Source organism: Diaphorina citri, unplaced genomic scaffold, assembly GCF_000475195.1.
Source record: "Diaphorina citri unplaced genomic scaffold, Diaci psyllid genome assembly version 1.1 scaffold2551, whole genome shotgun sequence".
NCBI classification, from domain to species: Eukaryota; Metazoa; Arthropoda; class Insecta; order Hemiptera; family Psyllidae; genus Diaphorina; species Diaphorina citri.
This window is the reverse complement of record NW_007379971.1, coordinates 9,426-30,458: the sequence shown is the minus strand read 5'-3', so window position 1 is coordinate 30,458 and position 21,033 is coordinate 9,426. Positions and strand designations below refer to the sequence as shown.

General features: G+C 41.8%; 1 protein-coding gene across 1 annotated transcript in view; it reads left to right on the top strand.

The window, feature by feature from the left end:
* Positions 1-21,033, top strand: part of LOC103519130 (ras GTPase-activating-like protein IQGAP1) — a gene marked incomplete at its 3' end in the record, with an annotated part of 40,854 nt that overhangs the window by 10,400 nt on the left and 9,421 nt on the right. Inside the window, exons 4-21 of the mRNA XM_026830731.1 lie at positions 362-413; positions 627-788; positions 1,377-1,573; positions 3,464-3,550; positions 4,237-4,378; positions 4,701-5,120; positions 5,264-5,338; positions 5,915-6,052; positions 6,297-6,540; positions 7,366-7,541; positions 8,453-8,604; positions 13,018-13,299; positions 14,036-14,203; positions 14,716-14,875; positions 15,212-15,436; positions 16,475-16,596; positions 17,142-17,333; positions 18,503-18,746. Coding sequence (XP_026686532.1) covers positions 362-413; positions 627-788; positions 1,377-1,573; positions 3,464-3,550; positions 4,237-4,378; positions 4,701-5,120; positions 5,264-5,338; positions 5,915-6,052; positions 6,297-6,540; positions 7,366-7,541; positions 8,453-8,604; positions 13,018-13,299; positions 14,036-14,203; positions 14,716-14,875; positions 15,212-15,436; positions 16,475-16,596; positions 17,142-17,333; positions 18,503-18,746 — 3,238 coding nt within the window. The remainder of the gene's footprint in view (positions 1-361; positions 414-626; positions 789-1,376; positions 1,574-3,463; positions 3,551-4,236; positions 4,379-4,700; positions 5,121-5,263; positions 5,339-5,914; positions 6,053-6,296; positions 6,541-7,365; positions 7,542-8,452; positions 8,605-13,017; positions 13,300-14,035; positions 14,204-14,715; positions 14,876-15,211; positions 15,437-16,474; positions 16,597-17,141; positions 17,334-18,502; positions 18,747-21,033) is intronic.

The following is a 21,033-nucleotide window of genomic DNA, read 5'->3' as shown; positions in this document are numbered from 1 at the left end:
TTGGTCCTCATTTTTTCTGCTCTATGACTTTGAAACATGACCCAAGTAAGCGCAACTGATCTATTGGTTCTTCGGGCCAGATTAAATAAAACACATAAATTGGTCCTTCGGGCCGGATTAAATAAAACTCAGAAATTGGTTCTTCGGGCCAGATTAAATAAAACTCAGAAATTGGTTCTTCGGGCCAGATTAAATAAAACTCAGAAATTGGTTCTTCGGGCCAGATTAAATAAAACACATAAATTGGTCCTTCGGGCCGGATTAAATAAAACTCAGAAATTGGTCCTTCGGGCCAGATTAAATAAAATAAAAATTGATCCTTTGAGCCGGATTAAATAAAATTTCTCCTCATTTATTCGAGAATTTGACCACAATAATGGAGCCTAAGGGTTTGGTGGTAGAGAACGCCTCTGGCGTTAACCTCGCCCGGTTACCTTCCACTGAAGAATCTGTTATGATGATTATTATTACAAATAAATAAATTAATTCTTTCAGATATGAAACAATGTTGTTAAAGTTCCCTCAATTAAACCTAAAATAGTGAAAATGAAAATAAAACCTTCTCAGACATTCTCGTGCTTTTTGGTTGTTTCTATTTCATTGTATTCTTCGCGAATTTCTTTCAGCTACAGCTACGTCTCATCAAGTCCCTGTTCTAGGCTACAAGGCCTGCTTGAATGAACTGTACGATCTACTCTCTCACGATTCCATGGAATTGAAGAGCTCGGTCAGTAGGTTCGCTCTACCTGTCTACTTTGAAGATTTACTCGAAGAAAAACAACATGCAGGTATGTAAATATAGGTTTCCTCTCCCCATTTTCCGTTTTTTGCGCTAGATAAAACAAGACAACGAAATAATGACCCTTTCAAATGTTGCGTTCTTATTGGGACACCCTTTATTACCAAGATGTATAGGGAACCTTTTTACTCGAAGAAAAACAACATGCAGGTATGTATATGTAGGTTTCCTCTCCCCATTTTCCGTTTTTTGCGCTAGATAAAACAAGACAACAAAATAATGACCCTTTCAAATCTTGCGTTCTTATTGGGACACCCTTTATTTCCAAGATGTATAGGGAACCTTTTTTTTATTATTATTTTACGAAGAGGTTTGACAGAGGGAACTGTAACTGCTAAGGTCTTATCGTCCCGAAATAGAAGAGAGAAGGAAGACAGAATAGGAAATTACAAGATTTGACCCAAACAAATTACAAACAAACAGAGATCTCAAGTTAAGTAAAACCATGTAAAAACCAGCCGTTCCGAAGACGAACATTATCTCATCAGGATAAAATCCGCGCTGGCGGGAATCGAACCACGGCCTAACGCTTACAAGGCAGACGTGCTACCAACCAGGCTAACTAGGTTTTTTTCAGGTGAAATCAGCTACCCTCGTCTCCAGTCGATTTTGGCGCACTGCAACTGTGTGGCCAACATTTCCAAGTCTCTCGACACCTCCCTGCCAGCGCTGTTCTGGGACGCGCTCCGCGCTCCCCAGTTGCGCTTAGCGCACCTCAATCCGGACCTGAAGCGCGAGTACGCGTCCGCGCTAAAGTCCTGTCGCCAATTCAAGGAGCAGGAACCTTTTTTTACGAAGAGGTTTGACAGAGGGAACTGTAACTGCTAAGGTCTTATCGTCCCGAAATAGAAGAGAGAAGGAAGACAGGATAGGAAAAAACCAACCGTTCCGAGGACGAACATTATCCGTTCAGGATAAAATCCGCCACGGGCGGGAATCGAACCGCGGCCTAGCGCTTACAAGGCAGACGTGCTACCAACCAGGCTAACTAGGTTTTTTTAATGATATTGGTCTTGCAAATCTTGTATTTCTATTATCTTAAGCGAGACCAGATTCTAAAAGATATGAGAATGAGTCATTCGTTCAAGAACTGCTTTGCAGAAGTTGCAGCCTGTAGTAGTCCCAGTCCGTGCCCTTACCTCTCGTTGTAGTAGGGTAGGGTAGGGGGTAGGGGATTTTTGTTAGCAACCTCCGTGGCCGAGTCGGAATCACACTAGGCCCGGGTTCGATTCCTGGCGGGGCCGAGGTTTTTTTTTCGGCTCTGTGTTTGGAGTTTGGGGTGCACTCAGCCTCTTGAAGACACTCGAGTAGCTGCTTTAATGAGGACAATTGAGTAGCTGCTTTAATCGAGTAGCGACCAGTTGCGGCATTACCAGTGTAAAAAGATTATGGAAATTGATTGCAAATTAGGCACTTAATAATGTTGTGATATTCATAAAAGTTGTGAAAAAGCTCTGCTTTACCACAAAGAATTAGAGATTTGATACAACTCTATTCTGTTTTATTTTCAGTCCAAAACAATTAATACACTGGTCGCGGTGAACAATTTACTGTTGGAAGTTCACACCAAACAACACTCACAGGGGCAGAATATCAAGAAATATTTGAAGCCTTTGCTGGAACTGTTGAACGAGCCTTGCCTCGGTTTAACGGGTGAGTTAAACTTGGATTATCGGGGTTAACGCTTCAGATTTATCGGATTAGAATAGAATATACCTTGTTTATCCTGCCAGAATGAGACTGAAAAGTCCCTTTAAATATATACTGTTAACGCTTCAGATTTATCGGATTAGAATAGAATATACCTTGTTTATCCTGCCAGAATGAGACTGAAAAGTCCCTTTAAATATATACGTACATGTACATAGTACACGCACGAAAAGTGGTTGGGTGGAAGAGCTCACGTAAGTGAGAACCCTGCCACTTAAAATAAAGCCCTAAAAAAAAAAAAGTGAACCTGTTTCGGTGGCGTAGTGGTCAAGACGCTCGCCTGGTAAACAGGAGGGCGTGGGTTCAATCCCAGCCGAGGTATGGAATTTTATCTTCACTATAATTTGAGAATTTGACCACAGTAATAGTAGTAGCCTACTGCTGGAGTAAAGGGACTTTTCAGTCCTATGCGGCATAGTTAAGCAAGGCCCTTTGATGTAAACCTTATGTATTATACTGTTAAGTAAATCCATGAAATACACGAGACCTTGTTTAGACTGCCGGGGTAAGGGGACTTTTTAGTCTCATTCGAGCAGGACACCTAAACAAGGCATATTCTATTATAGGCTATTATATTCTATGACCCCGCGCCCTTCTGTTTACCAGGCGAGCGTCTTGACCACTACGCCACCGAGGCAGGTACTAAATGTTAAGGTAGAAACACACTACCTTCACGTCAGGTCACGTGAAGTCATGGGGAGTCCGAAAGATGTAGTTCAAAGTTTTCCCATAATATTGTAGGTAATCTCGTTCAGGACAGCTACACTGTCATCACGTTACGTTGTCTTGACCACTACGCCACCGAGGCAGGTACTAAATGTTAAGGTAGAAACACACTACCTTCACGTCAGGTCACGTGAAGTCATGGGGAGTCCGAAAGATGTAGTTCAAAGTTTTCCCATAATATTGTAGGTAATCTCGTTCAGGACAACCACACTATCATCACGTGTCAAGGAGCAAAACTTGGCCACCAGCTCTGTGCTGAGTTTGAGTAACATTCGGAAGTGTATTGAACTGGTTAATGCTGAACATGATATTCAGGTATTTCTTCTTTTTGTTAGCAACCACCGTGGCCGAGTCGGAATCACACTAGGCCCGGGTTCGATTCCTGGCGGGGCCGAGGTTTTTTTCGGCTCTGTGCTTGGAGTTTGGGGTGCACTCAGCCTCGTGAAGACAATCGAGTAGCTGCTTTAACCGAGTAGCGACCAGTTGCGGCATTACCAGTGTAAAAAGATTATTGAAATATGGAAATTGATTGCAAAGGAGGCACTTGGTAATGTTGTATATCCACAAAAGTTGTGAAAAAGCTCTGCTTTACCACAAAGAATTTGAGATTTGATACAACTAAGCTCTGTGTTGAGTTTGAGTAACATTCGGAAGTGTATTGAACTGGTTAATGCTGAACATGATATACAGGTATTTCTTCTTTTTGTTAGCAACCTCCGTGGCCGAGTCGGAATCACACTAGGCCCGGGTTCGATTCCTGGCGGGGCCGAGGTTTTTTTTTCGGCTCTTTGCTTGGAGTTTGGGGTGCACTCAGCCTCGTGAAGATAATCGAGTAGCGACCAGTTGCGGCATTACCAGTGTCAAAAGATTATTGAAATATGGAAATTGATTGCAAAGGAGGCACTTAGTACTGTTGTGATATCCACAAAAGTTGTGAAAAAGCTCTGCTTTACCACAAAGAATTTGTGATTTGATACAACTCTATTCTGTTTTATTTTCAGTCCAAAACAATCAATACACTGGTCGCGGTGAACAATTTACTGTTGGAGATTCACTCCAAACAACACTCACAGGGGCAGAATATCAAGAAATATTTGAAGCCTTTGCTTGAACTGTTGAACGAGCCTTGCCTCGGTTTAACGGGTGAGTTAAACTTGGATTAACGGGGTTAACGCTTCAGATTTATCGGATTAGAATAGAATATACCTTGTTTATCCTGCCAGAATGAGACTGAAAACGTACATGTACATAGTACACGCACGAAAAGTGGTTGGGTGGAAGAGCTCACGTAAGTGAGAACCCTGCCACTTAAAATAAAGCCCTAAAAAAAAAGTGAACCTGTCTCGGTGGCGTAGTGGTCAAGACGCTCGCCTGGTAAACAGGAGGGCGTGGGTTCAGTCCCAGCCGAGGTATGGAATTTTATCTTCACTATAATTTGAGAATTTGACCACAGTAATAGTAGTAGCCTACCACTGGAGTAAAGGGACACTGCTCACCGAAAAATTCTCGACGCGGGCCGCCTCGAACCCGGACCCTTCCGACACGGAGGACGAAACCGCGTGCCTCTGGCTGGAGGAAATCCAGGATACGGTCCAGCATGCTCTACTCATTGTACAAAACATACGCTTGTTCATCGCTTCTCAGAGGGAAGAAAGCGAAAATTCACGAGCTGGGCCGAAGGCTGAAGGAGATCAGCGAGTTGGGTCGAACTTTGACGGAAATTCGCGAGCCGGCCCGAAATTTATCGAAGATAAACGAAGCGATTGGTTTGAGGAGGACAAGGAGAATAGGGATGTGATAAATGTGAGAGCCGAGCAAGACACGACTGAGGGCTGGGAAGTGTTCAATATTGCCAATAGGAATGTGTATATTGATCTACGTAACGGTGAGTATTATTATTAGTATTAGTACAAACAGTGCTTTGTTTTATTTTTAACAGTAGGAACAGTAAAAGTAGAATAGTATAGAATAGAATGTACCTTGTTTATCCTGCTCCAATGAGACTGAAAAGTCCCTTTACCCTGAGAGCCGAGCAAGACACGACTGAGGGCTGGGAAGTGTTCAATATTGCCAATAGGAATGTGTATATTGATCTACGTAACGGTGAGTAGAATAGACCTTGTTTATCCTGCTCGAATGAGACTGAAAAGTCCCTTTACCCCAGCAGTCTGAGCAAGGTCTTGAGTATTTAAATAACATAATAAGAGTAGGTTAAAAATACCGGAAGTGTCAAGGAAGATCCACGAGAGGAGACTACAGTGGTATGGACATGTTAAAAGAAAAGGGCGAGAGAGTCCGAAGAAAAGGTGGTAGGATTGAGGAAACAAGTGATTGCGTACACGAACCCGATCACTATTTATAACAAATGGCGAGGCGAGCTGGAATTTACCACAGGTATGTATTAGTCTGGCTAGGAGACGTTCAACAGAGAGTAGCGTCTGCCTGTGGGACTATAAACAGGGAGGAGAGCAGCTAACCCTAACCAGCCTAGCGAGCTGGCAGTTCTTCGAAGGGTTCTCTCTGCTTTTAAAGACCAAGCACAAGTTCTCACGATGGTTGACTGCGGTTCGGGACGAGCCAGCCAATTTACCATGGCTAGAGCTAGAGACCATCACCCTGGTGTATAGCAGATACAAAAAGATATCTTCTCTTTAAGCTGCCATCACCATTCGGCAAAAGCTAAAGCCGCTAAACCAACAAATAACAACATTCTATTGTCTTGGGATGTGATAAATGTGAGAGCCGAGCAAGACACGACTGAGGGCTGGGAAGTGTTCAATATTGCCAATAGGAATGTGTATATTGATCTTCGTAACGGTGAGTATTATTATTATTAGTATTAGTACAAACAGTGCTTTGTTTTATTTTTAACAGTAGGAACAGTAAAAGTAGAATAGAATAGACCTTGTTTATACTGCCAGAATGAGACTGAAAAGTCCCTTTACCCCCGCAGTCTAAACAAGGTCTTATATATTTCATAGGTATAGTTTAATAATAATAATAATACCGTCTTAATAATAATAAATATGTAAATAAAAAAAATCATGATTTTGATTTTCAGGCAAATATTCTTGGACCCCGCCTTCAACGCGGCAAGCCTCGGCGGTCAAGCTCTCTAAGCCGCGCCGGTCCCTGGACTCGACCCATATCTACAAGAACGAGCGCCTGTTCGTCAAGCTACAGGCGCGGTGCCGGGGCTATTTGGCTAGACGGGAATTCGAGCAGATGTTCTGGCGGAGAGAGCGAGCCCACGCGGCTGTCTGTGTTCAGCGCTGGTGGCGAAACGTGGCCCGGCGACGAAGGAGGTGCGTTTTTCCCCCCAATATAATATACAGGTTTCCTAGGGTTTCAGCCGCCATTATTTGAATCTAGTAGTTAATTTCATATTTTTTCCAGGTTGGTCCTTCGGGCCGGATATTTCGCCCCTTTATCCAGGCGCACGGCAGTGCACCAGGCCAAGTTCCGGCCTCAGCACGCCAGTGTGTATATTACACGAAACATTTCGACGCATTTTCACCCCTGTCATAACTCCGTTAATTTTCCACGTAATGTCGCGAAATAAATCAATATTAACACATCATGCAACCCGAAGGAAAAACATAGCCCAGTTGAAATTGAGAGAAGGTTGAAGGAATTGAGATTCAGCATTTTGAGCAGGCACGAAAAATTGGGACTGCAGACTTGGCCTTAATTTTCTGATCTCACCACTTTTATACATAGTTATCTCCTAGGGTTTCAGCCGCCATTATTTGAATCTAGTAGTTAATTTCATATTTTTTCCAGGTTGGTCCTTCGGGCCGGATATTTCGCCTCTTTATCTAGGCGTACGGCAGTGCGCCAGGCCAAGTTCCGGCCTCAGCACGCCAGTGTGTATATTACACGAAACATTTCGACGCATTTTCACCCCTGTCATAACTCCGTTAATTTTCCACGTAATGTCGCGAAATAAATCAATATTAACACATCATGCAACCCGAAGGAAAAACATAGCCCAGTTGAAATTGAGAGAAGGTTGAAGGAATTAAGATTCAGCATTTTGAGCAGGCCACGAAAAATTGGGAATGCAGACTTGGCCTTAATTTTCTGATCTCACCACTTTTAATACATCGTTAATTTCATTTTTTCCCCAGGTTGGTCCTTCGGGCCGGATCCTCACGGGGTGTGGAGCGGCAAGTGTCGACAGTGTCCGCCAGGGGCGCGCCGGTCAAGCGGAAACGCGAAGACAGGGAGGAGAGTTTTCCGGACCGTATGGCGTACTATGCCGCCAACGAGGAGAAAATCGTCAAAGTCCAGGCCTTGTGGAGAGGTAAGTAGGCATTTTTATTCTTTTGAACAGGTTTTATACGCGACCTGGAAAAGTCATGGAATCTGAAAATCGGCCAAAAAGTCATGGACAAGTCATGGAAATTGGTGAAAATTTGAAGAAAACCTGAAAAAGTCGTGGGATTTGCCACCTGGTCAGAAATGAAAAACATTCAAATTAAATATCAAGTATTTCCGAAAAACGGCCTGCGGTGCATTAAAATTTATTTTGCCTTTTACAGGGTTTATACGCGACCTGGAAAAACTGGAAAACCTGGAAAAGTCTTTTTCACATTGACAAAATGGTTCGCAACATTTTCATGACTTGTCTTTTTCACGCAGGCAACATGGTTCACAACATCTGGCTCTTTAAAACAAGGTTTTATACGCGACCTGGAAAAGTCATGGAATCTGAAAATCGGCCAAAAAGTCATGGACAAGTCATGGAAAATGGTGAACATTTGACGAAAACCTGAAAAAGTCGTGGGATTTGCCACCTGGTCAGAAATCAAAAACATTCAAATTAAATATCAAGTATTTCCGAAAAACGGCCTGCGGTGCATTGAAATTTATTTTGCCCTTTTAGTAGTGTTCAGCTCCAATTAGGCGGGGGGGGGATGTGCAGCAATATCTAAAAATTAACTCGTGACAAGTTTAGGTACATACTTTTTGTAAAATTTCCTACCTTTGCCCCTTGATTTTGGTTCGCAACATTTTCATTGACTTGTCTTTTTCAAACAGGCAAAATGGTTCGCAACATTTTCATCACTTGTCTTTTTCACGCAGGCAACATGGTTCGCATCATCTTTAAGCTTTAAAACCCTTTTTCACGCAGGCAACATGGTTCGCATCTCTTTAAAACAGATCACAATGCTGCTTATGATCCCTTGAGAATATTGTTTGTCTTTTTTACAGGAAAAATGGTTCGCAACATATACATGATGCTGTTCAGTTCACCGGGAAACAAAACGGCGCATCACAAGCAACCAACGTACAAGATGCTGAAACAATTTGTGAAACATTTGGACACGAATATAGTCGACTATCACACCGCCATTGAGTTACAGGTAAGAGATTACAAATAGGGATCTCGCATGTAGTGATGTAAAAGTAAAACAGTAATAGATTTTTTTTTTTTTTAATGTACTACAGGGTTTATACGCGACCTGGAAAATCTGGAAAAGACACGGAATCTGAAAATCGGCCAAAAAGTCATGGAAAATCGTAAAAATAAAACCTGGAAAAGTCATGGAATTTGCCACCCGGTCAAAAATTAAAAATGTTGAAATTTAATATCTAGTTTTTCCGAAAAACGGCCTGCGGCGCATTCCCCCTCGTATTCCTTGACGTTCTGTATATTGCATATTTTATTTGAATGAAGAGGTAATCTTACTGATTTTCAAGTACCTCTGCCCCCTAATTTTCTGCAAATCTCATGGAAATTTTCTGAAAAAGTCATGGAATTTCATTCCGGGAAAAGCGTGTAAGCCCTGTGAAGGGTCTTTTTAGTCTCATTCTGGCAGTACAAACAAAGTTTATTCTATTTCTTATTTTCACAGCGCTCTTGGACTCGAACCACCAACCTCCAGATCCGAAGTCCACCACGCTAACCCCTGAACCTGTCTCGGTGGCGTAGTGGTCAAGACGCTCGCCTGGTAAACAGGAGGGCGTGGGTTCAATCCCAGCCGAGGTATGGAATTTTATCTTCACTATAATTTGAGAATTTGACCACAGTAATAGTAGTAGCCTAACACTGGAGTAAAGGGGCTTTTCAGTCCTACGCGAACAGTATTAATGAGCATTATTATTATTATCTGGTTATCAGGACGAGGTTGGCTCCGGCGTTAACCTCGCCTAGTGGTTACCTTCCACTCAAGAGTACATTACTTATTATTAATACCGTACGCGTATCTGTTGTACATACTTCAAGTGCGACCCGAGTACTTGGTACGACTTGTACTGAGTGTGCCGCATACCTCTACACAGGTAATTGTTCCATTTATCTACAACAATGAACGGGCGGGCGTCTTGAAAATAACAAGCACAAGTCCTCACAATGGTTGACTGCGGTTCAGGACGAGCCAATCAAACATGGCTCGAGACCATCACCCTGGTGTATGGCCGATAGAAGAGATAGTTTCTCTATTTTGTCATCACCTTTCGGCTATATCTAAAGCCGCTACAACAACAACCCTTTGATTTCAAAGGGTTGTTGTAAATATTGCTGTGATATCCACAGAAACTTGTGAAAAGTCTCCGCTTTAACACAAATAAATTCACGATTCGATTGATTTGAATTTATTATTTGATTGATCCATTGATTGTTTCAGAAATTCTTACAAGGCATCACCCTCACGCTGTACAACTCCGGCCAGACGTCACGTGACGAGTACCTCCTCCTCAAATGTCTTTCTCTTCTACTGCGGGAAGAAATCAACAATTCCGACAAGTACATGAAACCCCTCGATATTATCACCACACCCCCCGTAGCTATGAAGGTAATATTTTGGTTGTTCGGGCCGGATTACTCTGATTTTTTTGGTCCTTCGGGCCGGATTTGCCTAATTGGTTTGTTTGGTCCTGCGGGCCGGATTTCATTGATTTTTTGGGCCGGATTTCATTGATTTTGTTTGGTCTTTTGGGCCGGATTTAATTGGTTTGTTTGGTCCTTTGGGTCGGATTTAATTGGTTTGTTTGGTCCTTTGGGTCGGATTTCATTATTAGTTTGGTTTTTTGGGCCGGATTTCATGGGTTTGTTTGGTCCTTCGGGCCGGATTTCATTGGTTTTTTGGTCCTTTGGGCCGGATTTGCCTAATTGGTTTGTTTGGTCCTTTGGGCCACGCAGGAAGCCCGGGTTCGATTCCCGGCGGGGTCGAGGTTTTTTTCGGCTCTGTGCTTGAAGTTCGGGGTGCACTCAGCCTCGTGAAGACAATTGAGTAGCTACTTTAATCGAGTAGCGACCAGTGGCGGCATTACCAGAGTAAAAAGAAAAATAAATTAGATATGTCAGAATTAGTCAAGGAGGCTCTTAGTAATGCTGTGATATCCATGAAAATTGTGAAGAAGATCTCAGCTTCAACACAAATAAATCATGATTTAGATTTTTTATTTTCAAGTTGGAAACCTCTTCACATTTTTTCTCTCTCATCACATGCTTCCCCTTTTTGTTCCAGAACTCTCAGAGCTCGACGACACAGTCCTTCTCTTCACACTGCTCACCGAAAAATTCTCGACGCGGGCCGCCTCGAACCCGGACCCTTCCGACACGGAGGACGAAACCGCGTGCCTCTGGCTGGAAGAAATCCAGGATACGGTCCAACATGCTCTACTCATTGTACAAAACATACGCCTGTTTATCGCTTCTCAGAGGGAAGAAAGCGAAAATTCACGAGCTGGGCCGAAGGCTGACGGAGATCCGCGAGTTGGGTCGATCTTTGACGGAAATTCGCGAGCCGGCCCGAACTATATACACTATTATATATTTTAATTTTTCCATTTCAGATTATCATGCATTATGCGCGCGAAAAGTGCGGCCACATGAGTTTGAAGACGATCCTGAAGTCCCTGATCGAGAAAATATTGAAGGAGAATTCGGTGATTGCTTACACGAACCCGATCACTATTTATAACAAATGGCGAGGCGAGCTGGAATTTACCACAGGTATGTATTAGTCTGGCTAGGGGACGTTAAACAGAGAGTAGCGTCTGGCTGTGGGACTATAAACAGGGAGGAGAACAGCCAACCCTGTCCAGCCTAGCGAGCTGGCAGTTCTTCAAAGTGTTCTCTCTGCTTTTAAAGACCAAGTCACGAACCCGATCACTATTTATAACAAATGGCGAGGCGAGCTGGAATTTACCACAGGTATGTATTAGTCTGGCTAGGAGACGTTAAACAGAGAGTAACGTCTGCCTGTGGGACTATAAACAGGGAGGAGAACAGCCAACCCTAACCAGCCTAGCGAGCTGGCAGTTCTTCAAGGTTTTATACGCGACCTGGAAAAGTCATGGAATCTGAAAATCGGCCAAAAAGTCATGGACAAGTCATGGAAAATGGTGAACATTTGAAGAAAACCTGAAAAAGTCGTGGGCTTTGCCACCTGGTCAGAAATCAATAACATTCAAATTAAATATCAAGTATTTCCGAAAAACGGCCTGCGGTGCATTAAAATTTATTTTGCCCTTTTACAGGGTTTATACGCGACCTGGAAAAACTGGAAAACCTGGAAAAGTCTTTTTCACATTGACCATTAAAATTTATTTTGCCCTTTTACAGGGTTTATACGCGACCTGGAAAAACTGGAAAACCTGGAAAAGTCTTTTTCACATTGACAAAACGGTTCGCAACATTTTCATGACTTGTCTTTTTCACGCAGGCAACATGGTTCGCATCTCTTTAAAACAGATCACAATGCTGCTTATGATCCCTTGAGAATATTGTTTGTCTTTTTCACACAGGAAAAATGGTTCGCAACATATACATGATGCTGTTCAGTTCACCGGGAAACAAAACGGCGCATCACAAGCAACCAACGTACAAGATGCTGAAACAATTTGTGAAACATTTGGACACGAATATAGTCGACTATCACACTGCCATTGAGTTACAGGTAAGAGATTACAAATAGGGATCTCGCATGTAGTGATGTAAAAGTAAAACAGTAATAGATTTTTTTTTTTTTTAATGTACTACAGGGTTTATACGCGACCTGGAAAATCTGGAAAAGACACGGAATCTGAAAATCGGCCAAAAAGTCATTATTTTTTTTTTTTTTTTTTTTTTTTTTTAAATGTACTACAGGGTTTATACGCGACCTGGAAAACCTGGAAAAGACACGGAATCTGAAAATCGGCCAAAAAGTCATGGAAAATCGTAAAAATAAAACCTGGAAAAGTCATGGAATTTGCCACCCGGTCAAAAATTAAAAATGTTGAAATTTAATATCTAGTTTTTCCGAAAAACGGCCTGCGGCGCATTCCCCCTCGTATTCCTTGACGTTCTGTATATTGCATATTTTATTTGAATGAAGAGGTAATCTTACTGATTTTCAAGTACCTCTGCCCCCTAATTTTCTGCAAATCTCATGGAAATTTTCTGAAAAAGTCATGGAATTTCATTCGGGGTTTAGGTGATAAATACCTATGTTGCCCCTTCAATTGCATAAGTGCGGGATCCCGCGCTGGATCCCGCGGGATTGCCCAAATCCCGCGCGGGATCCCGCGGGATTGGAAACGTGCGGGATTTGCGACCCTGCCCTCTAATTTTCTGCAAATCTCATGGAAATTTTCTGAAAAAATCATGAAATTTCATTCCGGGAAAAGCGTGTAAGCCCTGTGAAGGGTCTTTTTAGTCTCATTCTGGCAGTACAAACAAAGTTTATTCTCTTTCTTAAAATTTAGCGAGCGTAGTGCATTAAGCGGGGAACGACATTTGTGACAAGCATTTATGCTTAACACAATTAAAATTCCTTTTTTTTTCACAGCGCATGCGCAACGAACTCTCCAAGCTGATCATCAAAAACAAGAACCTGTCCAAATGTCTCGAAGACCTGGACCTGAAAATCTTCCTTCTCGTTCAAAACCGGCTCAGTCTGTCCGATATTCTCAAATGCCGCACGGATCTGGCTTTGGCCGCGGTCGACTGCGGCGAGACGCAGACGAAGAACGCGTTGCTTGAAAAGTACGCGTATCTGTTGTACATACTTCAAGTGCGACCCGAGTACTTGGTACGACTTGTACTGAGTGTGCCGCATACCTCTACACAGGTAATTGTTCCATTTATCTACAACAATGAACGGGCGGGCGTCTTGAAAATAACAAGCACAAGTCCTCACAATGGTTGACTGCGGTTCAGGACGAGCCAATCAAACATGGCTCGAGACCATCACCCTGGAGTATGGCCGATAGAAGAGATATTTTCTCTATTTTGTCATCACCTTTCGGCTATATCTAAAGCCGCTAGAACAACAACCCTTTGATTTCAAAGGAGGTACTTAATAATGCTGTAATATCCACAGAAACTTGTGAAAAGTCTCCGCTTTAACACAAATAAATTCAGGACGAGCCAATCAAACATGGCTCGAGACCATCACCCTGGTGTATGGCCGATAGAAGAGATAGTTTCTCTATTTTGTCATCACCTGCCTGGGTAGCGTAGTGGTCAAGATGCTCACCTGGTAAACAGGAGGGCGTGGGTTCGATCCCAGCCGAGGTATGGGATTTTATCCTTCTTTATCTGAAAATTTGACTAATAATGGAGCTCTAAGGGTTAGGTGGTAGAAAACGCCTCCGGCGTTAACCTCGCCTAGTGGTTACCTTCCACTCAATTGTCTATTATTATTATTATTATCACCTTTCGGCTATATCTAAAGCTGCTGTGATATCCACAGATAATGCTGTGATATCCACAGAAACTTTTGAAAAGTCTTCGCTTTAACACAAATAACATCACGATTTGATTGATTTTAATTTATTATTTGATTGATCCATTGATTGTTTCAGAAATTCCTACAAGGCATCACCCTCACGCTGTACAACTCCGGCCAGACCTCACGTGACGAATACCTCCTCCTCAAATGTCTTTCTCTTCTACTGCGGGAAGAAATCAACAATTCGGACAAGTACATGAAACCCCTCGATATTATCACCACACCCCCCGTAGCTATGAAGGTAATATTTTGGTTCTTCGGGCCGGATTACTCTGACTTTTTTGGTCCTTCAGGCCGGATTACATTGGTTTTTTTGGTCCTTTGGGCCGGATTTGCCTAATTGGTTTGTTTGGTCCTTCGGGTCGGATTTCATTGGTTTGTTTGGTCCTGCGGGCCGGATTTCATTGGTTTTTTTGGGCCAGATTTCATTGATTTTGTTTGGTCTTTTGGGCCGGATTTAATTGACAAGTTTGGTCCTTTGGGCCGGATTTCACTGATTTTGTTTGGTCCTTTGGGCCGGATTTCACTGATTTTGTTTGGTCCTTCGGGTTGGATTTCATTGGTTTGTCTGGTCTTGCGGGCTGGATTTTATTGAACTTGTTTTATCATGATAATCTTTTCTGACCCTAATTTCTTAAATAAAAAAAAAAACTACAGAAATTATATATTTTTTTATTTAGATTTATTATAGTGTGCCAACATAGAATTATAATGTTATATACACTATTATATATTTTAATTTTTCCATTTCAGATTATCATGCATTATGCGCGCGAAAAGTGCGGCCACATGAGTTTGAAGACGATCCTGAAGTCCCTGATCGAGAAAATATTGAAGGAGAATTCGGTGATTGCTTACACGAACCCGATCACTATTTATAACAAATGGCGAGGCGAGCTGGAATTTACCACAGGCCAGCCTAGCGAGCTGGCAGTTCTTCAAAGGGTTCTCTCTGCTTTTAAAGACCAAGCACAAGTTCTCACGATGGTTGACTGCGGTTCGGGACGAGCCAGCCAATTTACCATGGCTAGAGCTAGAGACCATCACCCTGGTGTATAGCAGATACAAAAAGATATCTTCTCATTTTTTTTAAGAGGTTTGACAGAGGGAACTGTAACTGCTATGGTCTTATCGTCCCCAAATCGAAGAGAGAAGGAAGACAGGATAGGAGAAAGCAAAAGCTAAAGCCGCTAAACCAACAAACAACAACATATGAAAACAACGACATTCTATTGTCTCTCCCCCCCAGGCAAAGCGTCCGACCTTCCCGCCAACGTGGACGACGTGCAAACCGCGCTCAGCTACGAGCACGTGAGTCGAACCCTGACCTCTGGCATACAGAAACTCGAATCAACCACCAATATGTTCCTCAAGAGGATTGTAGCGAGCAAGGAGTACATACCGTACGGACTTCTCTACATGATATCACAACTGAGGGATATTATGCAGGTCAAGTTTGGTGATCAGAAGTCAGGTAAGCAATATAATGATCCGGCCCGAAGGACCAATTCTATGCAGGTCAAGTTTGGTGATCAGAAGTCAGGTAAGCAATATAATGATCCGGCCCGAAGGACCAATTCCTGATTAATCCGGCCCGAATGACCAATTTCCGAATCAACCACAGGTAAGCATTAGTATTATAATAATATCCGGCCCGAAGGACCAATTCCTGATTAATCCGGCCGGAAGGACCAGTTTCTGACAGATTATTCCGACCCGAAAGACCAATTTTCGAATCAACCACAGGTAAGCATTAGTATTATAATAATCCGGCCCGAAGGACCAAATTCTGATTAATCCGGCCCGAAAGACCAATTTCCGAATCAACCACAGGTAAGCATTAGTATTATAATAATCCGGCCCGAAGGACCAGATTCTGATTAATCCGGCCGGAAGGACCAGTTTCTGATTAATCCGGCCCGAAAGACCAATTTCCGAATCAACCACAGGTAAGCATTAGTATTATAATAATCCGGCCCGAAGGACCAAATTCTGATTAATCCGGCCCGAAGGACCAATTTCTGATTAATCCGTCTTGAAGAACCAAATTTCTGAGTAATCCGGCCCGAAGGACCAAATCCTGATACCTGCGGGAGTAAAGGGACTTTTCAGTCTCATACTGGCAGTATAAGCAGGGTATATTCTGGACCAATTTCTGATTAATCCGTCTTGAAGAACCAAATTTCTGAGTAATCCGGCCCGAAGGACCAAATCCTGATACCTGCGGGAGTAAATGGACTTTTCAGTCTCATACTGGTAGTATAAGGCAGAGTAACAAGGTCTTATATATTTGATTGGTAATAACATTACATTTTATGGAACAATAAACAAGACCTGTTTAAATTTAAAAAAAAAAAAAATGCCTTCACTCACACATATTGCCATACACATCTCAACTCACGTACATACATACCACTGCACATGCTCAGGGTATATTCTATTCTATTCTTTCTGCATGGCAAGAAAGCGCGTTACCACTGGCCTAACCGTACCCCTGTTGTTTTTGTTTCAGATGAATCTCAGCCGCGGTCCAGCCTGTATCCCGATCTGCAAACCGTACAGTCTAGCAATCCGAACGAACCCAAGTCTAGCCAAGAATCGCACCAACATAGCGTCGATAAAGATATTATTAAGGTAAATATCGAGAATATGCCACCCCCGACCTTTTTTTTTATTATTATTAATATTTATTAGAGTGTGCCATCATTGTTTTTAATATCGTATGAAGGTTTTATTTTTCAAAGGATATACATTATACATATAAAACAGAATAATGGAACATTGAACAAAAACAAAAGAAATAGGTAACACTAGAAACCCTAACCAGCCCAGCAAGCTGGCAGTTCCTCAAAGGGTTTTCTCTGCTTTTAAAGACCAAGCACAAGTCCTCACGATGGTTGACTGCGGTTCAGGACGAGCCAGCCAATTTAACATCCGCCCGGGGCGGATTTTATCCTGATGGGATAATGTTCGTTCTCGGAACGGCTGGCTTTCTCCTATCCTGTCTTCCTTCTCTCTTCGATTTCGGGACGATAAGACCTTAGCCTTAGCAGTTACAGTTCCCTCTGTCAAACCTCTCGAAAAAAATCCTAGGATTGGTTTGTAGTTCGCCACTCGTTTCTATTTGATGTTTTCGGAGATGAAGACGAAAGTAAAAAACTACCCTTTTATCTCTGCAGGTAATTGGCCACTATCTGTACTACAATTTCATCAATTCGGCCATCGTGGCTCCGGAGGCGTACAAGATCATTTCATTACGGCCTGGTCAGGAAATTAGCACGGAACAGCGACACAATCTGGCCACAGTGGCCAAATTGCTTCAGTTCTCGGCCGCCAAAAAAGGTGAGTTTCATTATTATTATTTTCATTTGTAATGATCACTTAATGATACTTTAGTCTCCAAGCATAGCAGGAAAAACAAGAAGAGACAGAGTAAGAAATGATGATATCAGAAGAATGCGACAGATGGAGAGTTTAGAGGAGAGAGTGAGAAAAGGAGACTTAGGTCGTATGGACATATGAAATATGAAAAGAGTGAACAGTGAGAGACTACCAAAGAAAATGTATGAGATGAGAATGGAAGGTATGAGACCAAAAGGAAGACCGAGATACCGATATAGTGATGTCATCAGAGCTGATATTCAAAGAAAACAAGGAAATTTGACCGACATCGAGAGGGAGCAGAGATACAATGATCGAAATTGGGGGAGAGGCTTCGTACATCGACCCGTCCCATGATGGAACGATTATGAATTGATTGACTTTAGTCGCCAACCTCAATGGTGTAGTGGTTAGCGCGGAGGACTTCGGATCTGGAGGTTGGTGGTTCGAGTCCAAATCGAGTCATAAAATTTAGCATAGTGCATTAAGCGGGGAACGACATTTGTGACGAACATTTATTCTTAACACAATTAAAATTCCTTTGTATTGATAGATTGATACTTAAAGGTTTGTTTTTTACCATAAAGAATTGATGATTTGATTTGAAAAAAAAAAAATAATAATAATAATAATATGAGCTCTCTAAGCAATTTATGTTTGTATATGGAACAACTTGATTTTATAATACGTATAAGATAAATAAATTACCAAATAAGTGTTGTTTCACCACCGTTTTTATTTCGTAGCAATAAAACAACTGCTACATTAGACGCATGGCTAGAGCTAGAGACCATCACCCCGGTGTATAGCAGATACGAAAAGACATCTTTTCTTTATTCTGCTATCGCCATTCGGCGAAAGCTAAAGCCGCTACAACAACAACAACAACGCATGACGCATGTGGTCTGTGTCGTTTAACGTGAAATATGAATACGAGACCTTGTTTAGACTGCTGGGGTTAAGATACTCTTCTAGTCTCATTTGAGCAGGATAAACAAGGTATATTCTATGCATAAAACCTTGTTTAGACTGCGAAGTTAAAGGGACTTTTCTAGTCTCATTCGAGCAGGATAAACAAGGTATATTCTATGCATAAAACCTTGTTTAGACGGCGAGGTTAAAGGGACTTTTCTAGTCTCATTCGAGCAGGATAAACAAGGTATATTCTATGCATAAAACCTTGCTTAGACGGCGTTCGTCTCTCGAGGACTACTACCACATTAACGAGTACAGTGAAGAGCTCCTCTCTTCGCCCCCCACCATCTACACCAATCTGGGTGACGTGGCCGAGTTTCACTCCCTCCTGCTGACTTACAAATATGACGTGTGTGCTGACGCGCAGGACGTGCTGCTCCGATTACTACACGAGCTAAGTCAGGCCGGACTCATTTACAAGGCAGCAGGTAGTTCGTGTTTGATCAGCACAATCCATACTTCCTCCCAATCCTTTCATCTTTTAAAGTGGATTTGAATAATAAATCTACTATTATTATTATTATTATTATTTCCATCAGACCTTCTCCTTTTTGTTTTGTTTTCATTCTTTTCTTTTGCTTGTTTCTTATTCTTCTTTTTTTTCTTCTTCAAGAAGTTTTTGTAAGCTTTGGGGGTGAGCTAACCTTTGTAATTTTTGTTTTGTTAAAAATAATAAAGTTATTTTCGTTCGTTCTTCTTCTTCCTCTTCTTCTTCTTCTTCTTTCTCCTTATTTCTTCCTTCTCCATCCCTTTTTTACTCTTGTTTTGCTTGTTTCTTCTCCTTCTCCTTCTTCCTTCCTTCCATCTTCTCCATCCCGTCCCTTTTTTCCTCTTCTTTTGGTTGTTTCTCTTGATCCTTTTTCTTCTTATTATTTTATTATTATTATTATTATTATTATTATTATTATTATTATTTCCATCAGACCTTCTCCTTTTTGTTTTGTTTTCATTCTTTTCTTTTGCTTGTTTCTTATTCTTCTTTTTTTTCTTCTTCAAGAAGTTTTTGTAAGCTTTGGGGGTGAGCTAACCTTTGTAATTTTTGTTTTGTTAAAAATAATAAAGTTATTTTCGTTCGTTCTTCTTCTTCCTCTTCTTCTTCTTCTTCTTTCTCCTTATTTCTTCCTTCTCCATCCCTTTTTTACTCTTGTTTTGCTTGTTTCTTCTCCTTCTCCTTCTTCCTTCCTTCCATCTTCTCCATCCCGTCCCTAACCTCTCGAAAAAAATCCTAGGATTGGTTTGTAGTTCGCCACTCGTTTCTATTTGATGTTTTCGGAGATGAAGACGAAAGTAAAAAACTACCCTTTTATCTCTGCAGGTAATTGGCCACTATCTGTACTACAATTTCATCAATTCGGCCATCGTGGCTCCGGAGGCGTACAAGATCATTTCATTACGGCCTGGTCAGGAAATTAGCACGGAACAGCGACACAATCTGGCCACAGTGGCCAAATTGCTTCAGTTCTCGGCCGCCAAAAAAGGTGAGTTTCATTATTATTATTTTCATTTGTAATGATCACTTAATGATACTTTAGTCTCCAAGCATAGCAGGAAAAACAAGAAGAGACAGAGTAAGAAATGATGATATCAGAAGAATGCGACAGATGGAGAGTTTAGAGGAGAGAGTGAGAAAAGGAGACTTAGGTCGTATGGACATATGAAATATGAAAAGAGTGAACAGTGAGAGACTACCAAAGAAAATCTATGAGATGAGAATGGAAGGTATGAGACCAAAAGGAAGACCGAGATACCGATATAGTGATGTCATCAGAGCTGATATTCAAAGAAAACAAGGAAATTTGACCGACATCGTAAGGACAATGGATACCAGGAAATTGTCACCAAGCTCATTCAGGACATCAACAACAAGAACAAGTACAGACAGATGCAAAGCAAGGTAGATTTGTTTCAGAGGTTTGATAGAGGGAACTGTAATTGCAAATAATGATAACAACCTCCGTGGCCGAGTGGGTATCATACTAGGCTTGCACGCAGGAGGCCCGGGTGCGATTCCCAACGGGGCCGAAATTTTTTCGGCTCTGCTTGGAGTTCGGGGTGCAGAACGAGGAATTCAATATGAAGCATATTCAGGCGGAACATCCGGAAACAATTCAGGCGAGAATCCAGAAAGAAGCGCACGCAGAACGAGGTTGAATTTTCCAGAAAGATTTTCAAGCTGATCATTGAAACCCATTGAATTTGCCTCAAAAACAAAATATTTTCTTCTTGAAATTTTTTCCTGAAACTACCGACATCGAGAGGGAGCAGAGATACAATGATCGAAATTGGGGGAGAGGCTTCGTACATCGACCCGTCCCATGATGGAACGATTATGAATTGATTGACTTTAGTCGCCAACCTCAATGGTGTAGTGGTTAGCGCGGAGGACTTCGGATCTGGAGGTTGGTGGTTCGAGTCCAAATCGAGTCATAAAATTTAGCATAGTGCATTAAGCGGGGAACGACATTTGTGACGAACATTTATTCTTAACACAATTAAAATTCCTTTGTATTGATAGATTGATACTTAAAGGTTTGTTTTTTACCATAAAGAATTGATGATTTGAAAGCTGATCATTGAAACCCATTGAATTTGCCTCAAAAACAAAATATTTTCTTCTTGGAATTTTTTCCTGAAACTGATTTTTTTTTTTTCATCTCGAATCTTCGGAATGCTTCGTTCTGCGCGGTCTCATAAGAATGTGTACGTTTGTTTTTT